Source organism: Garra rufa, chromosome 23, assembly GCF_049309525.1.
Source record: "Garra rufa chromosome 23, GarRuf1.0, whole genome shotgun sequence".
Taxonomy (NCBI): domain Eukaryota; kingdom Metazoa; phylum Chordata; class Actinopteri; order Cypriniformes; family Cyprinidae; genus Garra; species Garra rufa.
In genome coordinates this window covers 16,071,207-16,085,624 of record NC_133383.1, presented here as the reverse complement: position 1 = coordinate 16,085,624, position 14,418 = coordinate 16,071,207, and the positions used below count along the sequence as shown (strand labels likewise).

Sequence of the window (14,418 nt, the reverse complement as noted above, 5' to 3'; positions counted from 1 at the left end):
CAAAATCCGAGGGTACGGTTTACAAAATCTGAGCGCACGGATTGGAAATTCGTGGGCACGGTTTGTTAATCCGTGGGCATGAATTGTTAAACCGAGGGAACAGTTTAAGAATTCGTGAGTACGGTTTATAAACTGAGGGAACGAATTGCAAAACCGTCCCCACGGATTAATTATTTTTCTTCTACAGGTGACGTAAGGGGCTCCGTAGGCTTCCATACATAAAACTAAAATTAAAATAAAAATTGAAAATGTAAAAATCAAAAGCTAATTCAAAACATTAATAAGTGCTATTATACTATATAAAAATACTAAAGTAACACTGTTATTCAGCCAAGCACAGCATTCATTTTAGCACTGAAGGGAACAGATAAGACTGGAAAGATACCGTTATCAGTCTTGGAGCGGTCTGGCTGGGCATATTGAGAATTGGAGGTTCCAGGCTGAGTCATCCAGTGGCTGCCATCTTGTTCAGGGCTGCACGGTGCCTGGTTGGTGAACGGCATGATGGGAGTACTGGCGTAGGGAGTGGTATGTTGAGAGTACTGAGCGGAGAAACTGCGCAGGTCCTCGCTAGTGGGATCAATGGTGCTGTAGATAGGGCCTTCGTTGGAGTCTGTGCTGTACTTCTCATTTTGGTTGAGGTAATTAGAGATTCCCGCCTCTGAGGAAGCGATGGTAAATTAAGTTTGAGTTTAATTAATGAGACTCGGTGCTGTGGAAACGTAGTGTTAAATTAATTTAACAGTACAGCCGGTGGTGTTGTTCTACAAAAGCGAGTCTTACCATTATAGTATCTCTCCGGGGTGTCATGTTTAGACGTACAGCAGTTCACAGAGTCTTTTCCGTTGTGCACGAGATTGGTAGTTGGCCAAGAATCAGCCAGCCATGGGTAATTTCCCATGTTAGCACCCAGCATACCAGGCCTACATATCAAGACACATCCAAAAATATCAATAACTGTAGAATGAGCAAAAGTCATTTGCACTCTGAATTGATGCTTGAGAAGCTAAAAGTGCCATTTACCTTCCGTTAAGTCCAGAACTTTCTCCATGTGGGAAACCGACTGTAGAGAGAGAAAAAAAAAACATAAATAATGCAACTGATCCTCAGATAGAAATTACAAGGCTAAATGTAAACTCAAAATATAAAAATAAAAGCTAATTCAAAATATGTCAAATAACACCGCTGAATCATTATTTAATGTCAAATGTCATTTGGTGTGACATGTGCATGCTTACCCGCAGGTGTGTATGCAAATGATGCTGTGTAATGGCTGAGCTCTTTTCTCTTCTTCCGTCTGCAGTAGATCCACACGCTGAATCCCATAAGGATTACCCAGCATGCCCCGCCAATGCCTGCGATGAAGGCAGGCTGCTTCACTACGTCTGTGATCTGCTCAGCCAGACTTACATTCTCGTCAGATTCGCTGCCTCCACCTGTGACTGTAGGCTGCTCTGCGGGCAATTCTGAAAAGGAGAGAGAGTACGAAAAAGAGAGTAAAGACAGATCAAAGTGTTACTCAGACAGAATGTCTTAATAGGACTCAGCTTATTGGAAAGAATTAAGCAATTTAGTCTCATAGCGGGACTTTAAAAAGCAATCAAAGAGAATTTACACAATTTTTTGTACTTCAACTCCACAAGCTCATCACTCCACTCTTTAGTTCTTTCAGTTTAATAATCACTGCTGGTTTTTCAGCGAGTACTCACTGAGAAGCACAGATACGGGCTGGCTGTGTGCGCCCACACCTGCGCTGGTCACTGCCGCCACCTCCACCTGGTACAGCACACCAGGTAGAAGACCCTTTAATAAAGTCGTCAGCACATTTCCATCCACTGTCTGATTAATGTGGTAGCGCGTCTGAGAGTCATTACCCAGACACCAAACCTAAAAAAAAAAGAAGATAAGAATTAGATTTAGAACTTAAAAATACTGCAGTATCCTAATCTGGTCCTTGATCTTTAGGATTTATATCTGCATCTGCGTCTTTCTCGCCTCTCCTGAGCCCATTGAGTTTTAACAGATGTCCTAAAGCATGCGGCGAGTTTGGTGGGGGGTAACGGAGAATGAGTGCGGAAAGAAATGTGAGAGGAGGCAATGCCTCCTTTGCGATATGATTGGATATGACTGGTTTTGATCAGCTGTGTTTGGTTCAACTGAAGTCTGAATGAACAATATTATGGCGTTAATGTGAAGAGTAATTTAAAAGGTACATACACAACTCACACACTTAGACAAAACCACTTTGTTACTTTAAAATAAGACTTAAAATGGCCTGAAAACATGATGTGTGAGTTTTTTTGTGAGTAATTAGCTTGGTGAAATTTAAAGTAAATCTCAGCGTCTGTGACCAATATCTAACTTTGAATCAGTTAAAAATAGTTCAAGACTATTAAAAAGAATAGCTGAATAAAATATTAATTCACAATTCAGACTTTTTCTCTGCAATTTCGAGTTATAAACTTAGAATAGTGTGAAATCAAAAGATTAGCAATTCAGACTTTTTTCTCAGAATTATTTGATATAAACTCAGAATTGCGTGATACAACCTGACAACTGCGAGTTATAAACTAAAAAAATAGCAGGATATAAACTCAAAATTTAGACTTTTTTTCTCAGAATTGCGAGATATAAACTCACAACTGAGTTATAATCTCAGAATAGCGGGATATAAACTCACAATTCAGACTTTTTCTTAAAATTGTGTGATATAAACTCACAACGGTGAGTTAGAAACTCTGAATAGTGGGATATTGAGTTGTGAGTTTACATCCCACTATTCTGAGTTTATAATTTGTAATTATGAGTTTATCACATAATTCTGAGAAAAAAGTCCTATAACTTTCCAAAACTTTCCAAAACATTCTCCTTCAACGTCCCTGCCTGGTGGAATGATCTTCCCACCCCCATCCGGAATGCAGACTCCATAACTGTCTTCAAGCGACTGCTGAAAACCCATCTTTTTCGACACTATTTGACTCAATAAAAAAAAAAAAAAACACTTTTGTTCTCCTCTCTTTCCTGATCTTCCCTTTCTAGCCCGTACTCATCTAACAACGCCTGATATATGGTATTTTTGAGCACTTCCTATGTCGATCTGCCTCCTTAGGATGAATCACTTGTTGTATTCCCCAATTGTAAGTCGCTGCTGTAATTGTAAGAAGCGTCTGCTAAATGAATAAATGTAAATGTAACTTGCAATTGCAAGAAATTCAGAGTCAGAAATGTAAGGAAAAAAGAATTTATAACTTGCAAATGTGAGTTTATATTACACAATTCTGAGAAAAAGTCAGAGTTGTGAGATATAAACTTGCAATTCTGACTTTTTTCTCAGAATTATTTGATATTAACTCACAATTATGAGTTATAAACTCAGAATTGCATAATACAAACTCACAGCTGCAAGTTATAAACACAGAATAGCAGTAACGCAAGTTCACAAATAAAATATATTGTTTAAATTGCTACTGCCTTGAGTTATTATTTTAATAAACGTAAAATACTTAAAAACACTTGATGATTCAAACTTGGCTTTAATAAAAGGAATATCGATTACATTGTTGATGTAAAAATATAAAAAAGTTTTTTTTCTTCTTTTTCTGATAGTGTAAGTAATATTTATTTAACCAAGAAAATGTGACTGGAACATGAATTTTCATTGTTTTGTAGTTGTTTTGTGATCTAAAATATACCTTATACTCTTGGATGACTCCATTTTGCATCTCAGTGGGAGGAGGCTGCCATGATACACTGATGCTTGAGCTGTTGCTGAGCTTGACTGTTGCCACGGTTACAGCACGAGGGGGGGCGCTGGGAACTGAAGGAGAATTCAATTAAAATTACATTTCGAAAAGTGAGTGTCCTTAATAGTAAATCCACATTAGCTCTCTCCATAATTTTATTTGCCTGAATGAAGCGATTCATCTTCATATTATGTACAACAAAATAGAATTGAGTCGGGCTGGGGCTGAATGACCCTGAATTGAATTGATTAGAACGAAATTAAATTGAAGGGCATCAAATGGAAACTGAAAGAGCTGCAGATATCTCACCCTCCTCTGGCGTGCGAAACGTCAGCGGGCGGCTGTCCATGCCCTGGAACTCGTTAAAGTAGGGTCGTATTTTAATCTCGTACTCCGTGCCTTTGAGCAGGTTAGCGATGACAGCGCTACGCTCTGTTGCAGCTTTCACTTCCTGCTGGGACCAGGAGCCCCCAACAGGACGATAAAGCAAGCGATAACCCTGGATGTACTGAGACTGACGATCGACCTGACAGATGGAAAGAGGGAGACGGCGAAACAGAGAAATGAGATAAGGTGAGCCGGCAGGAGAATCTTAAGACCGGTGAGGGGTTGATTCAGAGGGCAGATATTAGCGGCACTCACGTTCCAGCTGATCTTCACGCTGGATGCCGTCAACAGTACTGGTTCGTGAAGCTGCACAGCCATCTCTCCCAGCTCCCTCTGCACCTGTCGATGGTCCACACCTTGACCTGTAGGACTTACATCTGCAAAAGACAAAATTCAATATTAACATCTAACCACCCTACAATGATTAAAACACATTCACTTCTGTTTTTTTTAATCCCCAAAAAACAGAAACAGTCTCAATTATCAAGCCATTTTGATTTTCTGAGCAATATGATGTCATATTGCTCAAGCCCCGCCCATGACCATTGAATGACTGTCCTGTATTTGCATAAGGGAAGGGTGAGCAGAGCTCATTAGAATTTAAAGACACATTACGGTAAAAAGGGCATTGTTTTACAAGGCCATGAAATTTTAACCAGACATTTCATGAAGATGTCATCTTTAAATTATGCAAATGTAGGAATTTAGAAAACATTATAGAAAGTGTCAAAAAAAAACCTTTACAAAAAATTGGTCATAATTCATTCCAAAAGCAATAAAACAAGACAAATAACATGCATTTTCATTGATTAACAATAATAAAGTAAATTTTTTTGTGACATTACTGACATTATTTAATGTGGAAAAAATGTATTTAATATGTACTTTTTTATATAAATAAAATTAAAATATATAATAGAAAAATATACACTGTCACTGAAAAGTTTAGGATCAGTAAGATTTGTAATGTTTAAAAAAAAAAAGTATTATATGCTCACCAAGGCTACATTTATTTGATCAAAAATACTGAAAAAAAAAACAGTAAAATTACAAAATGTAATTTCAATATAAAATAATGTTTTTTTTATTTTAATATACTTTACAATAGAATTTATTACTGCGATGCAAAGCTGAATTTTCATCAGCTGTTACTCCAGTCTTAAGTGTCACATGATCCTTCAGAAATCACTATAATAAAATTTGAATATTTTTGGGAACCTGTGATTCTTTTTTTCAGTATTCTTTGATGAACAACCAGTTAAAAAGAACAGCATTTATTCAAAATCTAAATCTTTTCTAACAATGTAAATCTATGCTATCACTAATTTAACACATCCTTGGTGAATAGAAGTATTAGTTTCTTTCAAAAAAAGAAAGAATAAAAATTTACTGACCCCAAACTTTTGAACAGTAGTGTATATTGTTAGAAAACCGTTCTATTTTAAATAAATGCTGTTCTTTTAAACTTTTTATTGATAAAAGAATCCTGAAAAAAGTATCACAGGTTCCAAAATAATATTAAGCAGCACAACTGTTTTCAACATTGATAATAAATCAGCATATTAAAATGATTTCTGAAGGATCATGTGACTCTGAAGACCGGAGTAATGATGCTGAAAATTTAGCTTTAATAGCTTTTATTTTTTAGCTTGAATAAATTACATTTTAAAATATATTCACATAGAAAACTGTTATTTTAAATTGAAAAAATATATCACAATATTACATTTTTTTCTGTATTTTTGATCAAATAAATGCAGTATTGATGAGCATAAGAATAGTCTTTAAAAACCATTAAAACTTTATTTTTTACAACATTGTTCTTCTGCTTTTGATGTAAAATATGTTTTGATGATTAGGTCCAATCTCCACTAAATGAAACTGATTTATAATCTGTAAAAACAGGCACTATTTATTTTGCTTTTTACCTGTAATTAGTTCATCTACGTTAATAAAAGTTACACAACATATAATGTGTATTACACGTTCATCCATTTTTAAAGATCTCTATTAAAAAAGGTCATAAAATTCATTGGTCTCCAGTGTACTGACCTTGTGTGCGTACGGGCTCTGAGATGGGGCTGGGGTCGCTCAGACCGTATGCATTGACCGCCCGCACGATGAACAGGTAAACAGTATTCGGAGACAGTCCTGTTACCGTGTGCTTCTCCAGCTTCACAAAATCCGCAACCGTCTGCCACGTGCTGCCTGCTGATTGGCTAAAAAAACAGATAGAAAGATCACTAAATTAAATTATTCATCACATTTACATAAACATACGTGTTTATTTATGCTCTACAATATCAAACTCTGCACATTCATACAGCTTAATCTGAATAAAACATCAATACACCCATGTTTTGTCCTACATTTGTCCCGAAGCTGTTGCACAGCATTAGAGCGAGGAGGGTTTAACAGCAAAGTCAATGTCATAGATGTTTATCTGCACTCTTTTGATTGTCATTACATGTGTCTGTTTAATGACCCGGCTCTTCTGTGATGCTGTTCTCGTACCCTTTGGCTTGACAGTGCGTGGCGTGACTAGAAAGAGATCTCTGCGGTGATAGATTTATTTATGGCACAGACAAGGCTTGTCATAATGCAGTGCATGTAATAAATAAATAACACCTTGGATACTGAACTGAGAGTTTATTAAACATAAACCGAAAACATTGGCTGATTCTGTATGGAAGCCTGTTTCTGCCACTGAATAAAAAATAAAAAAGGCAATAGCGACTTTTTTTCTTGCAATTGCGTGTTATAAGCCAGAATTGTGAGATATAAAAAAAATAAATTTGAATTGTGAGTCCTGAGAACATATCAAGGTTTTTTCAAAATTGGACTTTATAAATCGCAATTGCAAGTTTATATTTCGCAATTCTGACTTTAGAACTCATAATTGTGAGTTTTCATTTTTTTGAGAAAAATGTCAGAATTGTGAGAAAAAAAAGTCAGAATTACGAGTTATCAATTCTGACTTTATTTCTCTCAATTGTGTTTATTTTTCGCAATTCTGACTTTATAATTAGCAATTGGAAGTTTATATCATGTAATTCTGAGAAAAAAAGTCAGAATTGTGAAAAAAAAGCCAGAATCGCAAGTTTTTATCTATTCTGACTTTATATCTCTATATTTGTGATTATTTTTCACAATTTTGACTAAGTTTGAGAAAAAAAGTCAGAATTTTGAGTTTATATCTTGCATTTCTGACTTTAAAACTGAGAAAAAAACCTGAACTGGGAGTTCTGAGAACATGTCAGTTTTTTCCCCTCAAAATTGGACTTTATAACTAGTTTTTAATAATTCTGACTTTTTTTCTCTCATCTGCAAGTTTATTTTTCACAATTCTGACTTTATAACTCGAAATTGGGAGTTTATATCATGCAACACTGAGAAAGAAAGTCTGAATTGTGAGTTTCTATCTTGCATTTCTGACTTTATAACTTACAATTGTGATTTTATATCACGCAATTCTGAAAAAAAGTCAAAATTGTGAGTTCTGAGAACATAGTTTTTTCCCCTCAAAATTGGACTTTATAACTCGCAATTGCGAGTTTATATCTCATAGTTCTGAGAAAAAGTCAGAATTGCAAAAAAAATTCAGAATTGCGAGTATTTATAAATTCTGACTTTATTTTTCTTAATTGTGAGTTTATACATCACAATTCTGACTTTCTCACAATTGTGAGCTTATATCACACAGCTTTGACTTTATGACTCGCAACTGAAAGTTTGCATTGTGCAATTCTGAGAAAAAAAAGGTCAGAATTGTGAGATAAAACGTCGCAATAATCTTTTTACATTTTTTATTCAGTGGCGGAAACGGGTTTCCATCCATTTCATCTTCAATTTAAGAACACACAGCTGTTTATTAACATCCAGATCACGCCTAAACATACAGGAATATGAACTTGACTTAATGAGAACCAAGAGAGCTACTTAGATGTGGCGTACAGGTGGGCAAAATTCATAACAACATGCATCCCCGTCTAATAAACAATGAACAGTAAGCACAGACATCTGTCTGTGCCAGAAGGCCTTGGGATATTCCTCTTCACTTGTCTGTGGTTAACCATCATCCTTGTTTAGACCGGCGGTCACGTGCGGCGCGTTCAAGGTTTATTTTTCCCCGGTGGCAACTCCTGCCGCAGACACAAAGCCAATAAAAGCCCGACCTGCACAATTAGGCCAAGCCATAAATGCTGGGAACCTCGTAAATATTCCTTCAGCGGCCCTCCGATAGGAGCGATAAATCCAAGGTCACTTTGCTATCAGCTGGGATGGAGGCTGAGGCATAGACAATTCCCTTTTCTCCAGCAGGACCGTGATTGGGTTCTTGTACACACATAAACACCTGCATATACCTGCATAAATTCAAAAAGTGGGCCACAACATAAACCTTTTTTTCCCCTTGTATCAGTGTCAAAATCCTAAACCCAAAAGCCTAAACCCTCCTCATGCAGAATTTCCATCCCTCGCTTGTTCTTTACCTCCCTTTCCCAACGCTCCGTTGTTCCACAGCACCTCAGGGAAGGAAATTTTATAGCAAACACCCCTTTCAGCCCCACAGCACTCTATAAAGAATCAATTTTAAGGATGTGAGGCCATGCTAACTGTTACCCAGGGGGGCGAGGGAGAGGACAGAGGCATAGTGTGTGTATGAAATACAGAAAGAATGAAAATGTGTGCGTGTGTGTGGCACTCTACATCTCCATTGCTGAATAGCCGGTTTGCTGTCTGCCCTCCCTCTAAGGACTGCAGGACCTTGCTTCTGTAATTAGAGGTAGCCCCATTTCAGTCAGCCTACAATAGCTTAAAGAAGTGTCTGTGTGGACTACATTTGAATTCATTAGCATGTCATACTGAGACCCTCTGCTTTCAGAGCGAGCACATTTCTCAAGCTGACTTTCTATGAACGGACCGCTCGCAGACTGAACAAAAACCAAAACAGCTAGTGCAAGGTTGTTTTTTTATGCCCAGGACACCAAAATATGATGATTCCCTTATGAAGTACTCTTTTTATGTATTACAAACACAAATATACTGTGTGAGATTATACTAATTACTAATTAAATAATTGGCTTTTTAATCATATTAGTCAAGTTGACAGCATATATTTTTCTATTTCATTGTATAAAAGTAAAAAAAATATGACTTTTTATTAGTGATGCTCCGATCGATCGGCAACCGATCACGATCGGCCGATTTTGGCTGAAAATAGCTTGATCGGCGAACCCCAAAAGCGCCGATCAAAAAAGCCGATCACTTGACGTAAATTTCTCGCGCAACTTTTTCACACGTGCATGCAGGGCGCCTAGGTAAACAACAGCAGAGCGGAGCTCACCAGTGGCAACATGCAACATGAGTACTAAATTCTTTATTAGTTTTGTAATGGTAGTCTTGTTATTGGGCATGTGACTAAGTTGTGCGTGTACAGAGCGCTGACTGTAGTTTTGCCGGAGAAGTTAAAGTATACTTTCGGTTTCATTCTGAGTGGTGAATGTGCGTGCTTGAATGTAAATGAATGTATCTTTCTATACCCATCATATTGCAATAATGTTACCGCTGTATGTCTGATTGTCGTCATCGGTTCATGTTGTAGTTCAGTCCATATAGAATGAGGAGAAACGGTGCACGTGTAATTCACGTGCGTATGTTCAGCGGCATTTTATCGCATCGTACAGTAATTCTAATGAACGCATATAGATGTTACTGAGGTGAATGTTTATGTTTCCTATATACAGACAGATTCTGATATATCATATTTAATTCAGCCTAAACCACATTTTACTACCTTTATTCTAATGACTGCAATGCTGGATAATATAATCCTTACATCATCTTAAAAAGCAACTACAAATAACAAGCAAAGAACATTTACAATATCAAAGAACCTAGTCTAGTGCGAGGTGGACTTTAATATAAATAAATCTCTTCCCCATGCGGCGCGTTAAGGCGACGTGGCCACTCTATGCGTGTGTTTATATCATGACAAGTTTCTGAAGCATCCTAGAACCGACTCTCTGCACTGCACCGCTAATGTTAGGCGCCTTTTTGACGGATAATAATAATAATCGTCTTGCTATCGTCAAACCCTGGTGAAAAAAACAGCATATGCTGCTTAGGTATGTTTTGGTGCTGGGATGCTGGTTTTAGCTTGTTTATGCTGGTCCTTTGGCTGGTTAATGCTGGTCCTTGACCAGCAACATGACCAGCATAAACCAGCAAAGGACCAGCATTAACCAGTAAAGGACCAGCATAAACCAGCTAAAACCAGCATCCGAGCTGTAAAACATACCTAACCAGCTTACGCTGTTTTTTTCAGCAATGAAGGCATCAGCAACTGGCGATATCTCTAACTATAATTGATACACGATACTATCGTCTCCAACCCTAACTTGGTGGTTTTTCAAGATCTTGACTGTAGCCTATTTCTACAGTTTTTTTTTTCTTCAATATAGTTAATTTAGAGTTAGATTCATTTCTACAAATGGTGCAAACTCTGCTAGATTATAGATCAAAGATTCCCATTCCCCTGCCATTCTGTGATCGGCAGTGATCGGCAATCGGCAGATCATGATCTTGGTGATCGGTAATCGGTGATCGGCCCCAAAAATGCTGATCGGAGCATCTCTACTTTTTATATATGTATCCTATTAGGGGCATTTTATATTAGGAACTATTTTTTCTCGCAATTGCAAATTTACATCTCGCAATTCTGACCTTTTTTCTGATTGCGAGTTGTAATGTCAGAATTGCAAGATATAAACTCACAATTCTAAGAAATGAAGTCAGAATTGCGAGATATAATTTTGCCGTTCTGAATTTTTTTTCAAATTGTGAGGTTTAAACTGCAATTCTATAAAAAAGTCAGAATTGCGAGATATAAACTTGAAATTCTGAGAAATAAAATCACAATTCAGAATTGTGTTTATATCTCACAATTTTACGTTTTTCTCAGAATTATGAGTTCATATCTTGTTTATATCTCACTGTTCTGAGAAAAAAAGTCAGAATTGCGAGAAAAAAAGACTTTATAACTCCAAATTGAGAGTTTATAACACGCAATCCTGAATAAAAACTATATAAACTTGCAATTATGACTTAATTTCTCTGAATTGTGAGTTTATATCTGGCAATTCTGACTATATTTACTATAATTGTGAGTTTATATCCTGCTACTCTGACTTTAACTCACAACTCTGAGTTTATATCACACAATTCTTAGTAAAAAATGTCAGAATTGTGAGTTTATATCTGGCAATTCTGACTTTGTAACTCGCAATTGCGAGTTTATATCATCCAATTCAGAGTCAGAATTGCGCTTTTACTATATAAACTTGCAATTCTTATATCCTGTTATTCTGTCTTTATAACTCGCAATTGTGAGTTTTTATTACGCAATTTAGAGAAAAAAAGTCAGAATTGCGAGTTTATATCTGGCAATTCTGACTTTATACCTCGCAATTGCAGTTTAAATCGCAATATTCTGACTTTATAACTTGCAATTATGAGTTTATATCATGCAATTTTGACTTTGTAATTCGCAATTGCGAGTTTATATCTCCCAATTCTGAGAAATGAAGTCAGAATTGCGAGTTTACTATATAAACTAGCAATTCAGATTTTTTTTATCTTGCAATTTTGACTTTATTTACCACAATTGCGAGTTTATATCCCACTATTCTGACTTTATTTACTACAATTGCGAGTTTTTATCCGGCTATTCTGACTTTATAACTCAAAATTGTGAGTTTATATCACGCAATTCTGAGTAAAAAAAGTCAGAATTGTGAGTTTATATCTGGCAATTCTTTAAATTGCAATTTTAATAATGGCAATTGACTTTATAACTTGCTATTGCGAGTTTACTATACAAACTTGCAATTCTGACAATTGTGAGTAAGAATTGTGAGATAAAAACTTGCAATGACCTCTTTTTATTTTTATTCAATGGTGGAAACAGGCTTCCATACCAAACCATGAGCTCATAATTGCCCAAGAACGTAGCCTGCCCTAAGGAACAACACTGTGCGCTATGCATAGTATAATTCTATGTAGTATAATTCAATAATTCATAAAACTACATCCCCTTTAAATAAGCCAGAGTTCTCCAAGTCTGTGCCTGAAATTCAATTGTAGAACACCAATACACTTGCTATTAATTTAGATCTCTCTGGCAGTAGGTTGCCGCCTGAGGGGGAGTGATTCTTGTAGGAGGCAGGATGTGAGATGTAAGCGCAGGATGTAGCTGCCCTCGCATGACTGTGAGGAGCAGTAGAGCGGGGGAAAGGGGTCAGGGACAGGGCAGCCATGCGGCGGTATTACCCCGTCTGTCACGGCTGACCAGCGACGCAAAGACAGTGACAGTGAATTAATAAAAAATGAAGAACTGACCCCTGTAGTAGCCTCCGGCAAGAAACAATATTATCTCGGGTAGGAAGAAAAACAAACAGGAAGGGGCCAGAATAGAGACGCTTACTCACCTGAAAGCCTCGATGATGTAAGAGGTGACAGCCGCACCGCCTTCATGAGCATTCGGTTGCCAGGTCAGGGTGACGCTGTTACGGGTCACATCAGTTACGACAGGCTTCTGGGGCGGACCGGGCAGCTGGTATGGCTCTGAAACCGGGGATACGGAGAGACCGCTACTCTCTGTAAAGATAAGATTAGGATATCAGCATGCTGTCTTGTGAGCTATGGTTCTATTTGCAGAATCTGTCTAAAAAGACTTGCTGTTTCCGTATGAGTCTAGATTTATAGGACATTAGAACAGAAATCAATAGTGAATAGGAAAAATCTGATCTCAGGTTGCACTACGGCATACACTGACATCTGGTAAATGGACGTGTGTATCTGCTGAGCAAACTCGCAATGCAAGCGGTCCCTCAGTTTGATGATATGATGCAGTTTGTCAAAGATAAGGACGCATAAAGGTGATGATGGAGCACTTGTGTGTGTTTTTTTACCTTTTACTGTGAGTACTCCACTCCAGCTCGTCTCTCCACTCAAACTGGAGGCAACACAGGTATAGGCCCCGGAGTCCGTTTCCTAGCAACAGCAGGCTCAGGGTCAGCATTTGTATGGATAAACTTGAGCACAATGCATTGCCTCACTCCGCTTGGAGCGGCGTGGAAATCTTGACAAATGAGCACAAATTCCTCGAAATTGCCTATTATTTCGCAACAATACAGGATCAACTGTTATTTTTCCCTATTACTATTGAAGTTAGAGGCAGGAAGAAAATAACATGCTCTTGTGAAACCTAGTGAGCTGCATATGCTGGCAGATTTTTTACAGCATTATAGGCATAAGGCAGAGACAAAATAATTACTTCTATTACATGCAAACTATAAACTGTGTCTTTCACAAAGAATGAAATCCAAGAATGCACTGCGAAAAGAGCAAAAAATACATTCAAGATGTTGGACAAATTGAGAAAATCCTATATCTATTACAAATATGTGCAATTCATTCAATAGTGAATAAAAACAGTTATATCTAATTACCAAACAGTATTTTATTCAATATTAGCAACATGCTAACAGCAAATTCCATTGAAATCAATTGTCAGATCAATAGTCAAATCTCAATAATATACACTACCATTTAAGTCTTTTTTTTTTTCATTTTTGAAAGTCTCTTATGCTCACCAAGGCCGATTTGACAAAAAAAAGAATAAAATAAAATAAAAAATATTGTGAAATATTATAATTTAAAATACCCTTTTCTTTTTTAATAATTCCGACTTATTAACTCGCAATTTCTCAAAAAAAAAAAAAAAAATTATATATATTATTGTGAAATATTATCATTTAAAATAACTTTTTTTTTCTATTTTCATATATCTTAAAATATAATTTATTCTTGTGATAGTGAAGTCTTTCACGCCCACCAAGGCTGATTTGATCAAAAATACGGTTTAAAAAAATAAATAAAATAAAATAAAAATATTGTAAAAAATTATAATTTAAAATAACTTTTTTCTATTTTAATATATCTTTAAATGTAATTTTTTCTTGTGATAATGAAGTTGAATTTTCATCATCCATTAATCCAATCTTCATAGTCACATGATCCTTCAGAAATTATTTTAATATGCTGCTCTGATTCTCAAAAAAACATTTATTTGAAATATAAAATATTATCAATGTATAAATAAATTTATTGTGACTTTTTATCAATGAAATGCATCCATTCTGACTTTAAATTTTTGAATGGTAGTGTATGCAAATAACATTAGACAGAAATCAATATGCAACTGTCTGACCCATTAAACACTTTAAAA

General features: G+C 36.4%; 1 protein-coding gene across 1 annotated transcript in view; it reads right to left on the bottom strand.

Annotated features, from left to right (window-relative positions):
• The window catches only part of robo3 (roundabout, axon guidance receptor, homolog 3 (Drosophila)), a 227,771-nt gene that overhangs the window by 48,629 nt on the left and 164,724 nt on the right, over positions 1-14,418 (bottom strand). The window contains exons 10-20 of the mRNA XM_073829030.1: positions 13,100-13,181; positions 12,617-12,785; positions 6,183-6,349; positions 4,386-4,507; positions 4,053-4,269; positions 3,693-3,817; positions 1,710-1,887; positions 1,239-1,466; positions 1,024-1,063; positions 784-923; positions 386-661 (exon numbers count right to left, since the gene is read on the bottom strand). Of these exons, the coding sequence (XP_073685131.1) occupies positions 386-661; positions 784-923; positions 1,024-1,063; positions 1,239-1,466; positions 1,710-1,887; positions 3,693-3,817; positions 4,053-4,269; positions 4,386-4,507; positions 6,183-6,349; positions 12,617-12,785; positions 13,100-13,181 (1,744 nt within the window). The remainder of the gene's footprint in view (positions 1-385; positions 662-783; positions 924-1,023; positions 1,064-1,238; positions 1,467-1,709; positions 1,888-3,692; positions 3,818-4,052; positions 4,270-4,385; positions 4,508-6,182; positions 6,350-12,616; positions 12,786-13,099; positions 13,182-14,418) is intronic.